The following is a 21,698-nucleotide window of genomic DNA, read 5'->3' as shown; positions in this document are numbered from 1 at the left end:
AACCCATGGTGGAAGGAATTATGGACCCACCCAACTGCAGAAAAGGATTGGTGCATTATTTCCATTTTTAGATCTAAGAGTTACTCTTTAATGATCACTTAGTGCTCTTCAGATATATCACTAATACCAATCTAACTCTGGAGATGCTGGGCTAATGTGTCAAATGACATCTATGAAGTACTTTTTTACAGTAAGCTATGTAAATCTTAAGTGCAGTGTCATTTCTCCTGGGCTTAATGGAATACATGGAATACACCTGGATCATAGGCTACAGTATTGGCATTGTATTAGCAGGCATGAAATCAGCATGAATTTCCTTGAATATCTTCATCAGAGCTCTTAGGTGACCAGGCACACTGATAGTCAATTTTCTCTTTACTGTGTAGGTCTCAACACTGGGCTCAATAGTATGTAAATCATGTTGTAAATAGATGTACTGTCATCCAGGCTTTGTTATTATTTTCAAGAAACAGAATAGATTTAGCATTCATCTTAAGGGCCCTAGAATCCTCAAAATGGTAAATGAGCATTGGCTTCAATTGTAAGTCACTAGCTCATTTGCTTTTAATAGGAGAGTTAGTCTTTGAAACTTTGAATCCAGGCATTGGTATCTCTTTGCTAGGAAAATAAGTTCCAGGTGACATCTTCCAGTGAAAGACCATTTTGTGTACACTGAAATCACAAAATCACATCTGTGATTTTGGCTAGATACTCTGAATGATTTGCTTCAACTTCATCAGAACTTGTATTTTGTTTGTTTGTTTTTGTTTTTAGAGATGACCTCTTAAACTTCAAACCAGCCTCTGCTAGCTTCAAACTTTTCTTCTGCAATTTCTTCCCCTCTTTCAGTCTTCATAGAATAGGAGAGAGTTAGAACCTTGTTGTGGACTAGACTTTGGCTTAAATGAATGTTGCTGCTGTTCTGATCTTTTATTCAAATCACAAAATCTTTCACCATGTTAGCAGTAAGCTGTCTTGTCATTTGAGTTTTCATGGGAATTCCTTCAAGAACTTTTCCTTTGTATTCAGAACTTGGCTAATTGCTTGGTACAAGAAGCCTAGCCTTTCGCTAGATTTCCATATGCCTTCCACGCTATGCTAGAATTATGTCTAGCTTTTGTTTAAAAGAGAGAGACACGGGAGTCTTCATTTCATTTGAACACTTAAAGGCTGTTGGAGGGTTCTTAACTGGCCTGAATTCAATACTGTTATTTCTCAAGAAGTAGGGAAGCCTGAGGAGAGGGTAAGAGATGGGGAATGATGGAGATAGGTAAAGCAGTCAGAACACACATAATTTATTGATACAGTTTTCTGTTTATATGGGCATTATTCATGGAGCCTAAGACAATTACAACATTAACATCAACGATCTGTGGGTACAGATCTCCATGACAGATATAGTAGAAGAGTTTCAAATATTATGAGAATTACCAAAACGTGATAGAGAGATACAAAGTGAGCACATGCTTTTGAGAGAATGGCACCAATAAACTTTTCAGTATGGGATGGCCACAGACCTTTTTTCTGTTAAGAAAAAAAGTACTATCTGCGAAGCATAACTGAAGCAAAGCACAATAAAAGGAGGCGTGTTTAATAACCTAAATAACCCTGTGCATTTTAGGCACAAATGGCACATAATTGTGAACATGATTATTCAAGGACAGGAGAGGGGTAGGCTTATTTTTAGCATTTCCCCCCTGCATTGCAGACTATGAAATATCCGTGGGCTACAAAATTTATTTAATTGGTTGTAATGAATATTCTTTAAAAATAAGAGAAAGAGAGTGAAAGATATAGTGAAATAATCAGCTGGAAAGATAGGAAGGGCTAGAAAGTACAGAAGACTTTCACATGTAGTAAGGACAAGAGGAAGTGCAGGAGAAACTCCCTTACTGACTCCTTTTTGCCTCAGGCAGGACATAAGATCCTGCATGTGAGAGATGTACTCCCTACCCCAGGAAAAGAACATCTACCACCAGACACTGGGAGATGATACCAAGACAGATGCACACAAGCAGACTTATCCAAACAACTTTCCCTTTCATTAGTTTGCTCATATTTTTCCTAGTCCCAGGAAACTAAAACTTGCCACTAAAACTTCAACTTCTTTCCTTTTACTTGCAGCTCCACAATTTATAAATTTTTTTGTTAAAAATAAAGTCTTTGTTATTAACTGCTTCTTTAGGTCATTTTTCCAGTCCAGGTTGCCATATGCCTGTTTATATGCATGCACTTATGTTTAACAATATTTTTATATATTTTTCTCCTGTTAATCTGTTCATCTCCTAGTAATTTATTGGTCTTGAGCATAAAATCTATGAGAGTGAAGGAAAATATTAGTTCAATATTAGAACATAGTAAATACCAAATAAATGAAAATTGTGCTTATTGTGTTATTATTGATAATATTGCCTCTTCCCTAAATTCTCTTCTATGTTAAAAGCAGTGAGAAGCCTGTACAAAAAAAAAAAAAGAGTAAAATTCAAGATCACAAAATAATTCATAGTCTTTCCTATGAAATAAAACAAAATGAAATTAGCCTTTTTGTAGTCTAAACATGGACCATTAGGAAATTGTTTTGGTGGAAATGAAATATTCAGCAAATTCAGATTCCAGTGACGTCAGACCTGGTGATGGAGTTGTGCCTTAGTAATGGCATTCCTCACCACCCAGGATGACCTAAGAGGGAACCAGCATGAGAAAGTCATCATGGGTCATGACTCTTAGCAGATCAGACTGACTCAGGTTTAGTGTGTTTTGAATTAATTTGGCTACCTTTTTAGATTGTGCTGGAGGAATTCATAAGAAAATAATTTGTTTAAGGTTAGCCTTCCAGGTGTCGTCCCTCAGCCCAGTTGAAATATTTTTCTAAATTGTCAAATGTGAATTGTCTGAACAGTTTTAAGTCCTTTAAATTGGACTAATGGAATACGTAAATGGGATATAAGTAAGTAATATTTGAAACAAATAATGACAAAACAAGTTATTCATCGAGAAGCCAGATAGTGTTAAAATATTTAGTTGTTAGATTCTGTGTCTATTTCACAAAAGAAAGAAGAGCATTTACCAAAAATGAAGGATGCAATTATTCATAGGATTATTTCTCAATATCAAAACCAAACCAACTTACTTTCACTAGTATGTTTATTACATCTACATGATAAGAACAATTATTATTACTGGTGTTATTAAAATAAACAAGACATTTAGAACATTGCACACATCAAAACATGTGACTGATGCTATCAAAGAAAAATTAACTTACTTCAACCTTCTAGTGCCATTATTAAGATGCATTAATGTTTGTAGTTATTGCCCCTCTATACTACTCCATAAAAGCCTCAGAAGATTGTCCCTTGTAGATGAGAAGAGCAGGCAGTTGTGTTTGGCTCCTTACCTAAGTGAAACAGGAGTGCCATAAGCTCCTCACCTGAGACAAGAGAAACAGGAACTCAGTGCTAGAGCAACAGGCCACTAAGAACCTTACTAGATTATGACAGAATGGGAGTGTCCCAGAGACAGACAAATTAGTAGAAGGCACAGGAAAGAAAGGCACGCTGGATGGATGGAGAAATCAGCTGTGACCATATCCAAGAATATTCATTAGGATGGGAGACTGACTGTTCTTCGGAATTTCTGCAGAGTCTGGACCCAGTATGAGCTTGAGGAATGGATCAACTATAAGGTTGAGCCACGGGGACATGACCTTTATAAAACCTACTCTTTTGCTAAAAACAAAAACAAACACAAAACCAGTACAGATAACAAGTAACTTCAAAGAGTTAAAGGAACTTCAAAGGCACGTGCTCACTTGTGAGCGTAATTACAGGGCAGTACATCTCCCAAAGTTGCATCTAATTAGTATTTAGCTGCTTAATGAATGTTTATGGTTTTGACCAAAAATATTGTTTTTATTGAACTGTATATGCCTTATTTTGCTTTTAATTCTTAACAGATAGTAACTACAGTTTAAAAATCTAAGTTATGAGTAGTATGTATCGATGGCACAGGTTGCTTTAACTGAATATGTGATGTTTGTTACATTTTAAATATTAACATGAATACAGCAAGTTTTTCACTAGTTTCATTAAGAGAAAGTGTTTACAGGTGTAAGAACAGAAGAGAAAATTTCACTTTCCTTTTGGTTCATCCTGTGTTGGTTGAGCAAACAAATGAACATCAGAAAGATTAGTAGGAGAAAAAGGAGAAATTTAATGACACACATATGGAGGATTTACAAGGATGTACATTCTAAATAGAATAGACTGATGGTATTTATTCTTGAGGTAATGAAGGGGGTAGGGGTCTAAGCTTCAAGGAGAATGGAGGGGGCCTTCTATGATGAGGGGAGGGTGGCTCATAAAAGCCAGATGTTATATAAGCAGATGTTAGCCCTGCCATAAAGATGGGTTTCTCTGAGAGCAAGTTCACTTTTGGAGGTAACCTTAAATCTGAGTTATACCCCCAATCTTCATTCTTCTAGAAAATCAAGTTTTTCTTAAAGCCTGCAGGAGCTTGATTGGCCTTCAGCCCCACATGTCAAGGTGATATGTCTTGGGAAAGGCCTATTCTAGACAACTTAGGGAGCAGGAGGCCTCTTCCTTCACAGGAAACCAACTTTAACCAAATATCTAAAAATCAAACAATCAACAACTGATTCTAAAGTCATCTAAGGACTTTCAGTAAATAATTATAGCATGTAAAAGTCACAGTAATACTGGGATTAAGAGTTACCCTTGTTTTTCAATGAGGAAATAAACATTAGAGCTTTTAAATAATTTGTCTGCCATCCCAAAGCTACAAAACTCAGTTCTAACTAATTCCGAGCTTTTTGCTCTTCACAATGACCTTTAGGGGATGAGTTACTATCATGGAGATGAAAATATGTCATATATATCACATTTTCTGAAAAGGGAGAGTAGATGTTTTAATAATACAGGACACAGATAATGACCAACTTTCTGCTTGTACTATTAATGACTATTGCACTCTGCTATTGGGGAAAAAAGGAATTAAATCTCAATCTAAATATCATCAAAGGTATGCATTTAATCAGACACCAGGACAATGTTCTCTCTCTCTGTCACCACTTGCCTCTTTGGGGTTTAGATCACTTTGACAGAATGGTGGCCTCATTCTTTAGGGTTTGCTTTTTTGTATTTTTTCACTTACCTATTGCTTCTTTTTAAATTTACTCCAAATGATGAGAGGTGACGACAACATGAGAAGTTATGTTTCCTGCTTTAACTTAGGTCACTCCATTTTGATCAGGAGAATGGCAATACTCTATTTTCATTAACTAGCTTTCCACATCAGGTAGACAAAGTATCAAGAATAAAAAACAGGGGCCTCGCTGGTGGCTTAAGGGGTTAAGTCTCAGCCCTATCAAGCTATCAGCTTCTAACAAACTACATCCTCCCACAAGGTGCTGACCCCTGTGGTGCATTGCAGCAGACCTCTCATGCCTCATCTGTTGTTCCCCTCTGGAAGTGTATTTCAGTAGATCCACCTGTTTTGCTTCTCACTCTGTCTTGAGTGAATCCTCTGACCCCCTGCACCTCTAGTCTACACGCCAGCTCCTGTATGCATAAAAAAATATTTTTTTTAAAAAAAGAAAGAATAAGAAATTCTGTGAACAAAAAGACCACCAACCCAGAAAGGAGAGATAAATTTGGAAACTTTTATCTTCTGGTTAAAAAGGGAGTTTTTTATCTTCTGGTTAATATATTACTGTCTTCTAACTTTGCCAACAGTGATTACTGTTGCAACGTTTCTATATTATAACTTCTAAAAGATAAAATGAAGATTGGGTGAGGTCTAGAACTGTGAACACTGAGCCTCCCCACTTGGTGACGATAAAGCAAAGGACAAAGGGTACTGGCCAGCTTCAGTCCCCTGCTAAGAAAGCAGAATAGTCGCCAGTATTTTAACTTTGCACTCTCTCTGCCTCTCCTCTCTCAACCTCCACACATCAATCCTAAGGCCCCTCAGAAGTAGGTGTTAAGTGTTGGCTCCATTTTGTAGATATTACTCAAGTTCTTTTTACCTAAAGTGACGGTATTTTAGCCTTGTCTCTTGGATTCAAACCTCAGCCACATCTATTCCACTGGCAAAATCCTGGAGGGTCTTAGTTCTGAGATTCAAAGGACAAATATAAGCAAACTGCAATGAGGTTACACAGGTTGACTCTTGGGATCTGTGGGATGTTTCTACCTTTAAGGATTTAGGATAAAATTTTTAAATTTTGGCGAGAATTCTAGAAAGTGCTTGGAGAAGAGAGAGAGAGAGACTAGAATCAAGGTCTAAAACTAGTGAGTCAGCTAAAATGAAGCCAGGGACCCTCAAGTCTCTTTTAGATGGAGCCCGCCTTCCGCCTCCCTCTGTCCCCCCCCCCCCCATTCCTGCTAGTGGCAAAATTGTGGAGTTTATTATTTCGGTCATGCATATGCCTCCATTGGTTGGCCGCCCTGCTCCTTGAGGAACAGCCTTGTACCTAGATGTGCTCCAAGCCTCTGCTCCAGGCGAGCTGGCCTCGCGGCTCTCGCTGTAACCGCCTCTACCCTAACAGAACTAGCTGTAACGCACAGTCCTGAAACCCGCTGTACGGAAAGCTACCCTCGCCACAGGTCCTGGGGCCTTCAGGTTCCCTCTGTAGCCTGGTGTTCACTTTTTTCCTTAAAGTATTCGGATGGGCCATGCACTGTACCGTTTGGATGGGGTTTCTCCTCAGCACGCTCTCTTCAGAGTTATCTCCTGACGATCTCTACAACCCAGTTAGGGATTAGGGGTCCACCCCCCACCCCCACCCCCAGTACCATCAAGCATAGCTCTCATGAAACTGGCCTGCAAGTTATGAACGTCAATTTTATGATTCTGCTCTTACCTGGTCCACCATCTCATTTAAAGTGTCCTTCTCTCCCTTGCTTCATTTTCTAAGTCGCAGTTTGCGTCTATTTAGATTTTTGTGACGTAACAGTCTAGTAAATCTGCCTGGAAGTGTCCGACATGGCAGAAGGTCATTGAGGAGAGGTGTTAGAGCTGCTGTTTCATTTATTGATTCAACCATTTTAAATAGGTTGTTTATCACAAACCCGGCACAGGGGTGAAAGATGCTACATGGTTACCATAATCTTTAGTCTGGAAGCCCAAGATAAAGGTGCCAGTAAGGATAGGCGAGAACACTTTTTTTTTTTTTTTTAAAGATTTATTTATTTATTCATACAGAACTGGGGTATAGGCCAGAGATGCGGAGGGTGAGAGGCTTCACCAGAGACAGAGTGGGGAGCAGAACAGGCATATCGACGAAGTACACTGCTGAGGGGAGCAGCGGGCGGGCCAGGAGAGGTCTGCCACGCCATGTGGTCACCTCCGGGGCAAGCGGGGATCGAACTCATGCGGAAGTGGCTTTAGTCTTTCAGTTCAGTGCTTTAACCCGCTGCGCCACCAGGGAGGGCCTGGCGAGAACACTTTTTAAGTGGCAAACTTCTAACAGTTTCTTCACATGACAGAAGAGGTGAGTAAGCTCAAGAGCCCCTTTTACAAAAATAATCATTCCATCCGTTAGGTTGTACCCTTATGACTTAAACATCACCCAAAGTCCCTCCTAATACCATCATACTCCAGGCATCAGGATTTCAACATATGAATTTTTAGGGGACCCTGACATTCAGAATATAGCACATGTTATTACATAATTTAAAAGAATGAGAGGGCTTCCCTGGAGGGTGGGGGGGTGGGGGTTAAAGTCAGGGCTATCAAGCAATGAACAGCCACTGCAACACAAGTTCCTCCTGGGTCTGCCAGGGAGCTGACACACATGGTGCAGCAGACCTCTCCTGACCCACCCACTGCTCTCCTCAGCAATGTATTTCAGTCTATCCGCCTGTTTTGCTTCCCACTGTCTCTGGTGAATCCACTCATCCCTCCCCCCACATCTCTGGCCAACTCCCCATTCTTGTATGAATAAATAAATAAATCTTAAAATAAAATAGAGAATGAGAAAGAGCAGAATTGAAAAGGTAATCATGTCCAATATAAAATTGGACACTGTATATAAAATACAGAGCTAACCCTTAAAGAGTTTGTATCAGTTAACAGTTCCTGCAACACCAAGTGTGTACTTCGCCAATACACAAGTAAATTCTGTATTGTGCTTTGTTAAATCTTTGACTAGTTATAAAAATAGTTCTCATTGTCATTTTAATCATTTCTTTTGAAAATGTCAAGCTGTGTGTGTGCGCGTGTGGGTTGTTTTGTTTATTTGTTTATTTACATCATGCATGTCCTTTTTGCATGTTATGCTTGGGTCATTTTGAATTGGTTTCCTTAAGTGGTCATATGTTCCAAATGTGTTTTCCAATTTATGTTTTGACTTTTCCATAGCATTGCTTCCATACAAAAGTCAAACTCCTGTTTTATGCTTGCTTCTGTTTAGAGGAATAAATAGGACTTAGGTCAAGTTTTTCAACAGCAGGCCCTGAGATGAATTTTCATGTGCAAGTGATTTATTAAGAATTTTTTTTTTCCTGGAAAAATCTTTTAACAGAGAAACAGGAGAAGAAAGGGGACCAGCGAGGAGAGTATGCAACTTCACATAAATCCTGCAGAGGGCAGCATTAGCCTGAACCCACATTGATAGACATAGGGGTTCTCCTGGTTTTTTTGGTTTTCTAATTTATTTGTTGATAAAACATCCTGTTTGTCTTGTAGACTTTTCTTAATTGTGGTTATTACCTTCCTGGCATGTCGTTACACTCTTTCCTTTGTACCTTATGTATTTCCTTTGTACACTGTGAATTACTAGACTTGATTGGATTTTGTATAATTGAATTGAGCAAAAGGTAGTCTAATTTTATCTCTTCTTGTATTTTTAGCAGTCACTGAGGTTCATAAATCCATTAATTTATAATAAATTTGACCAAAAAAAGTCCTTTACTATTTAGTTACCCTGAGGTATAGTTTATTTACTAACGATACAGTAAATGATTCATTCTTTCTTCTTATGTACTAGTTTTCAAAGTAAGGAGTTGTTTTCTTAACATTCTTCAAGAGTGGCCAACAACGTTTTGCTTTAATATCATTTTGACTTCATAGATTTTAAAATAGTTGAAGCATTTCAGTCTGTTGCAGTTATTTAATGATTCTCAATCTCTGTCAAAGGAAGACTTCCTACTGACTCATGAGTTCTTTTGATATCAAATCCCAGTGATCCTTGACAGCATCCTTACTTTATGATAAAACATGATATACCAGACTCATACATTGTAATAAAATTTTAGAGACAGACATTTTCCTAAGAAATCCTGGTTTCTTTTAAGGGTAAATGACCATTAGAAATTCAGAGTATAAGAGTTTTGGGTGCGTTACTAACAGAGTGGTTAAATTTAAGCTTTTCTTTCATGTGGTTAAAAAAATAAAAGCACTGTCTGATACCAGTAGCAGTATACATATGGGTTGTTATATTTCTCTAAGTTAGTAAAGAGGAATTTGGTGCAATAGCCTTCTATACTTCTGCTGAAATGAAAGGATAACAAGTGTAAGGTTCAAAAGAGTATTCAAGGCCCAGGTACTTCTAAATAATATTAAGAAGGCCATTTCACTACCCTGAGTCATACAGAATTTCTTTTACTTCAAAATGGAGACATTACGTAGCATTACTTTTACAGGATCAAAATTGACAATACTTGATAAATTGACTAGCATTTGCCAGGACTGTTTTATATGCCAGCTTTATTCTACGTATATTACCCAATTGATATTAAATCAGTACAAAATGATACTATCATTAATTCCCTTTTGTACTCTGAAGAGAGTCTGACTATCTTTCTGTTTCCATAAAAGGAAATGAGAAAGATTCTGAGAAACCGTGGGCATTAAGCAGTTTAATAGGTAGATCTCACATCCAAGAGCAGTGAGCTAAGTTATACCTGGAGTAAAACTTCAGCTGGAAGATCTGGAAGTTGATTGCACTGAACCACTATGAGTACTGAAAATTAATTACAAATGCAGTAAATACATGTCATGGTCAAAAGCTCAGTGAACATATTTGGCTTTCATCTTCCAGCCAGTTACCATGAAATTCAGCAACTTAAGTTCCAGACTGGGCTTGTTGATAACTGGCTTTTTGATTTTGTCCAGGGATTTACTCTTTTCAAACCTCAGCTCCTCATTGGGGACTTAAACTATGTGATATCAAGAGCTACTATACCAGGTTAAGAATAGAACAATAATGCTTAAGAATGACTTTCCAGTCATTAATTGTAATGTGCAGAATTAAAAGAAAAATCTCATCATAAATTTATAGTACCACTGATTCAGGTTTATGAATCACTCATTCATTCACTCAAAATATATAGTGAGCATATACTGTGTGCCAGGCACTGTAGCAAGTAATGCTCTGCCTAGAACAAGATGAAGTCATCATTTTCCTAGTTTATATTCTAGCAAACGAAAACACAAAATAAGCAAATATATAATATATACTATGTCAGATGGTGATAAATGCTATAGCTCAAAGAATAAGCAAGGCATAATAATCGTGAGGAGCATTCAGCCCCAGAGCAATCTTTGCTATTCCCTGAATACACTGGGCCCACCACCAAAGGTCCACCAGCTGCTCCATTTGCTTAAAATACCCTACCCTCAAATACCCTCACCCTCAAATACCCTCACCCTCACAGCTAACTCCCATCCAATAAGCATTTGCTCAATGAAGCCCAATACAGGAAATCCCTACCTTCTCGACTCTGCTCTGTTTTCTTTCCCATAGTGCAAACATTTCATAACCTGCTATGTGACTATTTAATGTCTCCCTCTTCCAGCTAGACTGTAAGTTCCAGGAAGGCAGGGATCTTATTTTGTTCAGGTATCTATTTTAAAGTCTAGAGCAAGAAGTAATGGTTAATGAATGAATGAATGTTGAAAATGCTTCATAAGTGAGTAAACTGGGAGGGTCATCTGGAGAATATTTTCTGATGAAGTGATTAAATAGTAAATGTTTAACATTTACATATCAAAACTTAGGGAAAATTGTTGATTAAATTGTGCTACTTCTAGCTGATAAAATTATTATGTGGCCTTAAAAATGGTATTTACATGAAATTATGGGTATCATGAAATACCCTAGAAATATGGCTAAGAAAAAAAAACATAGAATGCAAATATGTAGATATATTATTATTACAACCATGTTTTTAAAATAGTCTTTAAAGAAAACTAGAAAGAAATATACCAAGTTACCAGTATATATTACAGTGTTATTGGTGATTTCCTTCATTATTTTTCCTGTTTCACAAATTTTCTATAATGTGACTATACAATGTTTGATGAAAATAAACTTAATTTTTAGAAAATTAATCTATATAATATTGCTTCTCGTTCATGGCATTATAAGTGATTTTTTGTTTGTTTGTATCTTACATTTAGAAATAACTTCTGACAAGCAGGAACCCAGAGTTAAGCACAGCACATTAGGATTGTAACTGTTTCACTGAAAAACAAAAGAGGTAGAGAAGAAGGTTGTAGAAACTTTCTTTCCTTCTGTAATAGCATCATATCTATGTTGAGTTTACTTTCCAAGCAGATTTTCTCCAGAAAAATAAAATAGTATCAAGTGAAAATGCATCCCCCTCCAAATTAAAACCACAATGAGATACCACCCCACCCCAGTGAGATGACACATCTTAAAACAACTAGCAACAACAAATGTTGGCAAGGATGTAGAGAAAAAGGAACTCTTCCTGCACTGCTGGTGGGAATGCAAACTAGTACAACCACTATGGAAAACTGGAGGTTCCTCAAACTGCTAAACATGGAGCTTCCATATGACCCAGCAATCCCACTCCTAGGTATCTACCCAAAAGACACAAAAACACTGATTCAAAAAGATACCTGCACCCCCATGTTTATTGCTGCTTTATTCACAATTGGAAAGACATGGAAATAGCCCAAATGCCCAAAAATGAATGACTGGATTAAAAAGATGTGGTACAAATAACAAAAATAATGAACAACCATAGACCAGAGACATTCTGTGGGGGTGGAGTGGGGAATGGGATCAAAAACGGGGGGTGGGGGGGAAGGGAGGGAAATGCACGGGACTATGGTGGTGGCACAGGGGTGATATGGTGATGGGAAACCCGTGGGGATTACAATTGACATAAAAAAAATGTGCAAAATGATGTAAAAAGATGTGGTACATATACACAATGGAATATTATTCAGCAACCAAAAAGAAAAAAGAAAGAAACACATGTCTTTTGCAGCAACATGGATGGAACTGGAAAAGATCATGCTTAGTGAAATAAGCCAGAAAGAAATGAAAAAATACAAATGGTTTCACTCATAGCAGGAATGTAACAGAACAGGCGAGAAAATAATGATAATGATGAACAGCTGTATACCAGAGACATTTTGTGGGGGTGAAGCAGGGAATGGGTTCAAAAACAGTGGGGGAAGGGAAATGCACTGGACTATGGTGATGACACATGGGTGATTTGATGATGGGAAGCCCAAGGGGATTGCAACGGAGATGGAAAAATGCACGAAATGATGTAAAAATAAACTATTATAAAAAAATGCATCTCCCGATTATACAACATATAAGTCATTATATATGGGCCATAATATCAGAGAGATGTGATTACATTCCATTCTAATTATGCTAAGATTTTCCATTACTTTGTTTATCAAGGGAGAGATTTAAAGATAGGCAATATGTATTAAGAGCCAAGTATGAATGTGATGTGTTATCCCATTTATTCTTATATCTCACTAAGGTAGGGATTATATCACCAAATTTCAGATGAGAAGGTGGGGACCAGGTGACTTCTTGCATTGAATCAGAACTTAGTAATCCATCATTAATTACACAGCTAGCCAGAAAGCCAGTCTTTAAAATTAATACCTTAATATTTTTATGTGTATGCTTATGCATGTATGTTCATATAAAGACTAAAAAAATACATGTTCTATTTTAAAATCAACTCAGACACTCCAGTAAGGAGGAAGGGTGCATGGATTTTTACTCCGGGATATGGTTAGCTAAATTGGCGCCAAATGAAATTGTTTCTGTGTGTAAGTGACAGCGCTAATGTCCATGGATAATACCCATCCATGGATTTCCAAATTGAAAAAAATATTGTCCTAAGTTTCATCTCTTCCCTAAGTTACTACTCTGCAGGCCACACAATTCCCTTTAAACTCAATTATCTCACAACTGAATTCTCTGACAGCCCCTAAAACCAACAGACACAGTGTGATTAGTGAGCCTGAAAAGGAGGAAACCCTCGAGCTGCTATCAGCCATCTTCATTTCTCTGCAATCAACCCCTTCATATCCTTGATAACAATGACAGAAAAATTTCTCTGTCATAGCTGCCAGGTCCGTATCAGATGCTTCCCCTTTCACTTTAAATTCTCCATCCTCAGAAGTCACGATGTGGTAACTTGCAGGGTTCAAGTGAAGGTAATCGGGAGCTTTCCACAGCTTCCTTACGCATCTGCCGTTATTCCTGCAGAGATGAAGGCTGCATGCCTCAGCAGCTCTGCTCACGTTGACTATGTAGCTCCCTAAGTCAGAACTCACAAACTGCTTCACCTTTGTACAGTTGCCCTAGAAATGCAGAAACAAAATGGGGTTTAGTGGTCTACTCATTTGCTTTGGTAACTAATAAAGGCAGCACATCTAAGGCCACAAGATAGTTCTCTGGACTTGCTTGGAACCCAATAGCTTGGTTCCAATTGAGGAACTCGTATGCTTCAGAGATATAACTGGAGAATTACATTAGAAAGAACAAAGGTCAGAGGCACAGGAAATGGAAACTATGTCACAGGTGGACTGATCAACTGGACTTGTGAATGGGCCCCAGAGTCAATACATGTAACCTTGATTTTTTTCAATGTACACAATTTTTCCTGTCCCTTCTAGTTCCCAAGTTAATGAGTACTTAAAGAAAAGGGAAAACCAAATTAAAAATCATGCCAAAGCTGTTGTCCTTTGGCGACCTTCGAGGTGTGTGGACTCTCTCATGGTTGTATTAGAATCTGAGTCATCACATTCTACAGATATAATCATGATCATCAAGCTGTAGTCTTCTGGATTTTCTTGTTACTATGTTTAAATATCAGCTGTTCCGGATTCTACCTTCTGTATGAAATTCAAACACAGGAGAGCCTGTCTACCTGGAAGGCTGAGTAGGTCACTTTTGGGGTGGCTCCTTGTATGTGTTCAGACAGGGGTCATGTGTTTTGTTCACTTGGTTTTCTGTGAAGCTTAGCTCATGAGCCACATGGGCAGGAGGGGAAATATCCTACCTGTGAGTCTCTATGCAATTCTCATAAATGAGCAAAGGAGTCTTTTTCATCAATATTTTCATGATTGATATAGTGCTATTAACAAAAGGAGTCTGTGAAACTCGGATAATATTAGATTATTATAGACTTGCAAAAAAGTTCAATTTAATGGGGAGTGTTGAGGATACAATATTACCACTCAAGGCAAGCTATATTGCACTATAGAGATATAAACAAACATCTGGAAATACAGAAAGACTGGTTAATATGGATTGGGAAAAGGTAAAAAGACCTCTTGAAGTTAATAATATCTGAACTGGGAGAAATTTGAAGAGACCTATAAATCTTATTTTAAATGTCATTAATTTCCAGCTAATTTCTCCACAGAGGAATAATAATTCAATGAGGTCATTAAAAGAGTTACCATCTGTTTATACTTTTCAGAATAGGATAGAACACAGCAATGGGATGTGGAGTTACTAGCTAGTCTAACTAGCTGTTACCCTAGTTATTCTGCTCTCTTGCGAATGCTCATTAAGTGAGGATGATAGTTCAAAACTGATAAGTTATTGTGACCAATATGTAAACAAACCTAAGATTAAAAAAAGCACTTACCACCCTCTTCACTCATAGTAAACACTCAACAACTCTCAGTATTATGATTACTGTCTTAACAAATGTTAATAGTATTTATTGAGTTCCTTCAAGGGATCAGATATTAATTCAGACTTTCATTCTTAAACTGATTTACCATGGGAGCCAGGAAGGGAAATGCCTGGGGTGAGAGCTATGGGAGAACAGCAAGTGCTTTAAGTAATGTTAACTGTACCTTCCAGTACTGACCTCAGATGAAGTTAAGTTCATGTCTCCCCAAATAACAATGCCTGCAGCTCCCAAGGCAGCACTTTCTCCAATGGTACTGATTAAATCTTGCTGGATTGAAAAAGAGTTGAGTTCATTATTCATTTAAATGTAAAACACCCCACCAGGGATTAAGATTGAAGCTGAGTTCAATATTATTGGATAAAACTTGTTTTACTTTCTTAGAGTAACATAAATGTTGATTGAGCCAAAGTTCAAAAATGACCCATTATAATCCTATGGGAAAACACATCAAATATTTTTTTAAAAAAATATATAATCACCAAAGAAAATAGTATTTTGAAGACAGCCACCAAAATAATTAGCCACCACAAATTGCATCATTGAACATAATTAGGGGTTTCTACACACAAGCCAGCTATGCCTGTGACTCAAACAATCTCAAGTTTTCCTTCTCCAAATATGAGAAATGCTTACAATTGCTCTTAACCAGGTTTCCTTTCCAACTTCAATATTCCCTGAAGCACTTCCCCTCTGTATTGACTAGGAGGGATTTGTGTATCATTCAGATTCCAAGACAAAGTTAGTACTGGAATCCTTAACACAGTGTGAAGGAAGTGCAGGTTCTTATTAGGATCCGGTCTTATATTTGGTCTCTGAGATTATTTGTGTTTAATTTCCAAAATGCCTTATTTACTGGACCTCATTTATGACTTGTTCAGTCATGGTAAGGCTAATAGAATTTTTCTCAATGTTTTCTTTGTTTAAGAATAAAGAAGGAGAAAGAAAAAGAATAAAGAAGGAGAAAGAAAAAGAATAAAGAAGGAGAATTTTAGTTTTGGATTCTTAAAGGCTTATTATTTTTGTTTCCTTTTTATTTAAGCAAAAATTTTAAAAACCTACCATTCGTTGGGCCCGTCCACCTTTCCCCTCACTTCACTACTACCAGCACCATCTTCTCCACTGCCAACTCAGTTCTGTTATTAAAATCCACTGTTTTGTTTTTGTTTTCTTCATTTATCTGCTTTGTTTTCTTGTATTTCATAGAGGTGAGATTATTCCACATTTGTCTTTCTCCTTCTGACTTATTTCTCTTTTTTTTTTTTTTAAATTTTTTTTAAGATTTATTTATTTGTGCATACAGAACTGGGGTACGGGCCAGAGGTGCTGCACGGGGTAAAAGGATTCACCAGAGACAGAGTGGGGGGCTGAACAGGCAGATCTACTGGAACCCACTGCTGATGAGCAGTGGGTGGGTCAGGAGAGGTCTGCTGGGCCCTGTGGGTCACCTCCCTGGCTGGGAATTGAACTCATGCTGCAGTGGCTGCAGCAGGTTCATAGTGCTGTGCTTTAACTCGTTGCGTCACCAGGGAGGGCCCCTTCTGACTTATTTCACTGAACACAATCCCCTTACATTTCTTCCATTTCCATTTTTTTTTATAGACAAGTAGTATCCCATGATGTATTTATATCTCCTTTATCCAATCATCTATCAATAGGTACATAGGTCATTTCCATATTTTGTGAGTATGCTGCAGTAAACATAGGGTATGCATAACTCTTTAATGACTTCATATTCTTCAGATAAATACCCAGAAGTGGGATTGCTGGATTATAAGATAACTCTATTTTCATTTTTTTGTGTGTGTTTTCTAAGATGATTTCAACAATTTACATTCCCACCAACAGTAGACAAGGGTTCCCTTTTGTCCACAGCCTAGCTGACAGTTATTATTCTTAACGGAAGCCAATCCCATAGGTATGAAACAATATCTCATCTTGGCTTTAACTTCATTCCCCTAATAAGAATGAGTATTTCTCATATGCCTAGTAATAAACAATGAATTTTTCACATGCTTCTTGGCCATCTGTATGTCTTCTTAATGATGAATCTATTAAGATGTTTGCACTTTTATCATTATCATGTTGAGTTGTTTATATTCTGTATATACCTTGCATTTTATTAACCCCTTACTGAAATGCAAATTCCTTCTCCCACTCAATAGACTTTCTGTTCTGACTCTTTTTTTCTCACTGTGCAAAAACTTTTTAATTTGATGGATTCTGATTTAATTTTGACCTGATTTCCCTGGCCATTGAAGTCAAAGCCCCAAAGACAGCTCTAAAGTTGACATCATGGAACATATCTCCTATGTTTTCTTCTCTCTCTATTTTATGGTTTCAGGTCGTACATCCAGGTGTTTAATATATTTTGAATTACTTTTGTATATGGAGTTAGAGAGTAATTCAGCTTCATTTTTTTTGTATGTGGCTATTTGAATTTCTCAACAGTGTAAGAATCATTATAGGAGGAGAAAACCTGAACTATAATGGGAGAATTTCTAGCGCCTCACTGCAACCCAGTCATGTGCATGCATGACAGCTATTTCTCCCTGTAAGAAGGAAGAAGAGCTACTTCTAGGTGCTCCCAGGTTATCTACAGGCTTTGCAGGACCCTCACCTGAGTGTTTTCTAGCCTTCTCTTCTGGGGTCTAACAACAATGCCTTGATGTTTTCATACAAGCTGGTGAATTGAAATTTGTCGTGGTGGAGCAAAGAAGAAATGTCTCTATTAAAATATGAAAATCAGGCTCTCTCTAGTGGCAGAACGGGTAAGGATGCAGTCTTGCAAGCTGGCCGCAGCAACTTCAGTGTGAGTTCAATACCCTGCCCTGAAGGTGACCCACATATAGCAGTAGACCTCTCCTGACCCACCTGCTGCTCCCTTCAGCAGTGTACCTCATCGATCAGCAAGTTCTGTTCTCCACTCTGTCTCTGGTGAAGCCTCTCACCACCCCTGCACCTCTGGTTTGTACACCAATTCTTTATACATAAATAAATGAATCTTTTTTAAAATTTTAAAAATATGATAATCACTAATAACCACCAATATCTTAAGACACCAGTGTATCACTAATGTGAAGGCCATTACATGTCCCAGGTCTTCTCATCATAGAAAGTTTACACATAATTATCCAAGTTCAATGATTAAAGTAACATTCATTTTAAGTTTTTATCTCTAGAAATTTCCAATGACTATAGTGGCAAAGGGAGAGAAAGATCATCTATTTAAAAAGTTCTTTGAGAGTTCAGTAAACTAAACAGACTGAATAAAATTTCCATTTGTAATTTTTTTTTAAAAGATTTATTTATTTGTGCATACAGAACCAGGGTACAGGCCAGAGGCTCAGGGGCGGTGAGAGGCTTCACCAGAGACAGAGTGGGGAACAGAACAGGCAGATCAATGAATTACACTGCTGAGGGGAGCAGTGGACGGGTCAGGAGAGGTCTGCCACACCACGTGGTCACCTCCGGGGCAGGCGGGAATCGAACTCATGCGGAAGTGGCTTTAGATTCTCAGTGCTGTGCTTTAACCCTCTGTGCCACCAGGGAGGGCCCCATTTGTAATTTTTAACCTAGGGTTACAAAACCATCTCTTAGTGATTTAAGTATTGAAGTTAGAAACTTGCACCTTAACCAACTATTTAGTGTGGTCTAACAAACAAGAATAAATCATATAACTAAATCTACAGACTGAGCTATCTTTAAAAGCTGTCTTTGCAGCTACCTTTAAAATTCTTTAAAATTTTTAATTGTGGGTTTAAAAGATATAAAATTCACTCAGTCATTTCTACATGTACAGCTCAGTAAATGACAAGGAGGTTCACATCCTTAAGCCTCCTTTCTACCTTTTACCAAAGCTTGAATTATGCATTAAAAAGAGAACACTTTTTTTTTTTTTTTTGGATGGAGCTGGAAGGGATCATGCTTAGTGAAATAAGCCAGAAAGAAAAAGAAAAATACTGGATGGTTTCACTCATAGCAGAAGCGTAAGTGATCAGGGGGAAAAAAGAGAGAAACAAATGTAATAGAGTAAAACATGAAAACAATGAACAGCTATTAACCAGAGACATTTTATGGGGCTGGGATCTGAACTGGAGTGGGAAGAGTGCACTGGACGGTGGTGATGGCACACAGGTGAACTAGTGGTGGGGAGTCCACAGGGGTTACAACTGAGATGGAAAAATGCACAAGAAGAATAATGTAAAAAAAAATGTCTAATGTTAAAACTCACCATAATTATAATATAATCAACATATGTATCACTACATTGTGAAACAATGTATGCATAAAATCTTTAATTTTTATGTAAAAATATTAATTAAAATTTTAAAAAAGAGAACACTTTTTTTCTTGATATTTTAAATGTGAGACAAGAAGCAAGAATGCCTCCAGTTCCACTTGTATATATATATATATATATACAAGAAAATTACTTCAATTAAAAACTTTTCTGATTTTCCAAACTTCTCACCCTCAGTCATTTCAACAGCTTTCCCAAAGGTCCGTTGTAAGGGAGACCATCTGAGTTGGGTGTCAGAAGCAGCAGTTGTTGGTGATATTGAACATTAACCCCTTCCTTTCCTTCTATTGCATTTCCTTAAGAATATATTACAGAAGATAATCAGAAACATTTTGCATGAATGAATTCCATAAGTGTTGACTAGTCAAATGAAAGGATATTCTACTCCAATAAATTAGGAATTCTTCAAAGAGCAAAATTAGTGAAAGAATGCCTCCCTTAGCACTAAAAAGGTAATGCCTCACCAAAGAGTGAGGCCAAAGAGTGTCTTACCTTAGAAAGAAAAAACAAAGGTTGGTCTCTGTAGCCCAGCCTTGTATAGACGAATACAGGCAGTGCATAATCATGGCATGTCCTGGTGGAGATCCTCATGGATTCATGCACCCGGAATTGTGAGAAGCGCAGAATGTTTTTGCTGTCTCCAAGGGGTTTCCTGACCCCCACAGAAGGATATAAAGCAGCACTGCTATTCCAGAGCCACGAGAGCTCGTTGTTCCTCAAAACTTCCTCTTCTGGGCATGACCCAGTATAATCGGCATCATCAACATTGTAATTGTGGCAGTCAGGATATAAGTAGTAACCCCAAAGGCCCTTGGGTCGGCTCTTAATCCCCAATTCAATGGTTTCCTTCATGAAAGCTTTTGCGCTTTCTTCAAAATTTGCTTTGGCCAAATATTCAATATCAGTAGTTGAGATGTTCTCTTGGGTGTCAGAAATAAGCTTTCTTGACTTCTGTCGGTAGACATTTTTTGTGTTCCAGTTCCGAGCCCACTGTGGTCGCCAGTATTCCCAGTCAATGACAGCAAGTCCACTGAAATCCTCAGCAGGGATATAATGATTAATATCTTGGTCAGCTTTTTCCAGATGGACTTGCAAACTTATGTTTTGGGGGAGACCCCCATTAATGGGAACCCCCTGTGATGTATACCATGGGTAGTATCCTAGTCTGTTGACATAAAATATAGTGACGTTTTGCCCCCTGGCCTTGGCCAATGGGCTCCCAATCACCTGAAACATCTTCAGATTTATTCTGACATTATATTTTATCAAGCACTGGTCTGTTGGCGCATTCCAAGCAGCTATAAAAGGCTTCCTTTGATAAATTGGAAGTCGGGCAGGTTTTAGAGGAGAGATAGATTTCAGAATAAAACCTATGATGAGCCATGATATGAGATGCATTGGTTGAACAGCACAAAATCTAAGTTGTCCTTCAGATAACAGTTTCATGTTAAATACAAATTTTTGTTATCTTCTGCTTAACGTACTCCAGAAGTCCTATGGAGAGATTTAACTTTCTGTTAGTGATATCACAGAGGAAAAAAAAACAAGCACTGAATAGTTGTTATTATTATTACTGCTGTTAGGTAGTTACATGTTTAAGGTCTTTAAGACCTTAAAGACTTATTTAAAGGTCTTAAAGACCTATTTAAAGGTCTTAAAGAGGCCTATAAGTTAATTGAGATAAAGAAGTAAGTGTAGTGACCTAGTCCAGGGGCATGCAATGTAACGAGCAATCATTCAGGGAGCTGCAGATGTGTGTCCAGAATGCAAGCTAAATAAGATTGACCCTGGCCCCCAATAACATTCCTGTTCAAGTAAAGATCTAAAAGAATATTCATCACCATGTGGACAACTCAGTCCGTCCCAGGCACTGTTTAAGCATTTTTGAAATATTTAGCTCATAAACTCATGCCATTTGAAGCAATATCAATGGAGCTAGAAGGGATTATGCTCAATGAATTAAGTCAGAAGGAAACAGGAATATATGGAATGGTTTACTTCTAGGTTGGACAGAGGAAAACTGAACAAAGATTCAGGAACAAGACAAAACTTGGCAACAGCCCTTAGATCTGAAGCCTATAGCAGGAGAGAGAGAGGGAGGGGTCAAAATCGGAGGGAAGAGCACAGGGACTAAGGTAAAGGTTCATGGGTGAAGTGGTGTTGGGAGAACTACAAGGAGTAGACCTGAGAGGAAAGCAATAATGTAAGAAAAGACATTTTTTAAAAAATAAATAAATATTTATCTCACTTTATCTTGCAGTAATTTTTCTTTCTTTTTTTTAAAAGATTTTATTTTATTTTGTACATACAGAACTGGGGTACAGGCCAGAGACTCAGGGGCGGTGAGAGGCTTCACCAGAGGCAGAGCCGGGAACAGAACAGGCAGATCGACGGAGTACACTGCTGAGGGGAGCAGCGGGCGGGTCAGGAGAGGTCTGCCA

At 37.9% G+C, this 21,698-nt stretch overlaps 1 protein-coding gene across 1 annotated transcript in view; it reads right to left on the bottom strand.

Moving 5' to 3' along the window:
* Window positions 1-13,161: 13,161 nt before the first annotated feature.
* LOC101619124 (hyaluronidase-4) overlaps window positions 13,162-21,698 on the bottom strand; it is an 18,631-nt gene continuing 10,094 nt past the window's right edge. Inside the window, exons 2-4 of the mRNA XM_004677174.1 lie at window positions 19,750-20,751; window positions 15,135-15,224; window positions 13,162-13,611 (exon numbers count right to left, since the gene is read on the bottom strand). Of these exons, the coding sequence (XP_004677231.1) occupies window positions 13,162-13,611; window positions 15,135-15,224; window positions 19,750-20,703 (1,494 nt within the window). The 5' untranslated portion in view covers window positions 20,704-20,751. The remainder of the gene's footprint in view (window positions 13,612-15,134; window positions 15,225-19,749; window positions 20,752-21,698) is intronic.

This window comes from Condylura cristata, unplaced genomic scaffold (assembly GCF_000260355.1).
Source record: "Condylura cristata isolate star-nosed mole 26May11 unplaced genomic scaffold, ConCri1.0 scaffold00005, whole genome shotgun sequence".
In the NCBI taxonomy this organism is placed as follows: domain Eukaryota; kingdom Metazoa; phylum Chordata; class Mammalia; order Eulipotyphla; family Talpidae; genus Condylura; species Condylura cristata.
Note: the sequence above shows the minus strand (reverse complement) of the source record. Positions and strands in the feature narration are given on the sequence as shown.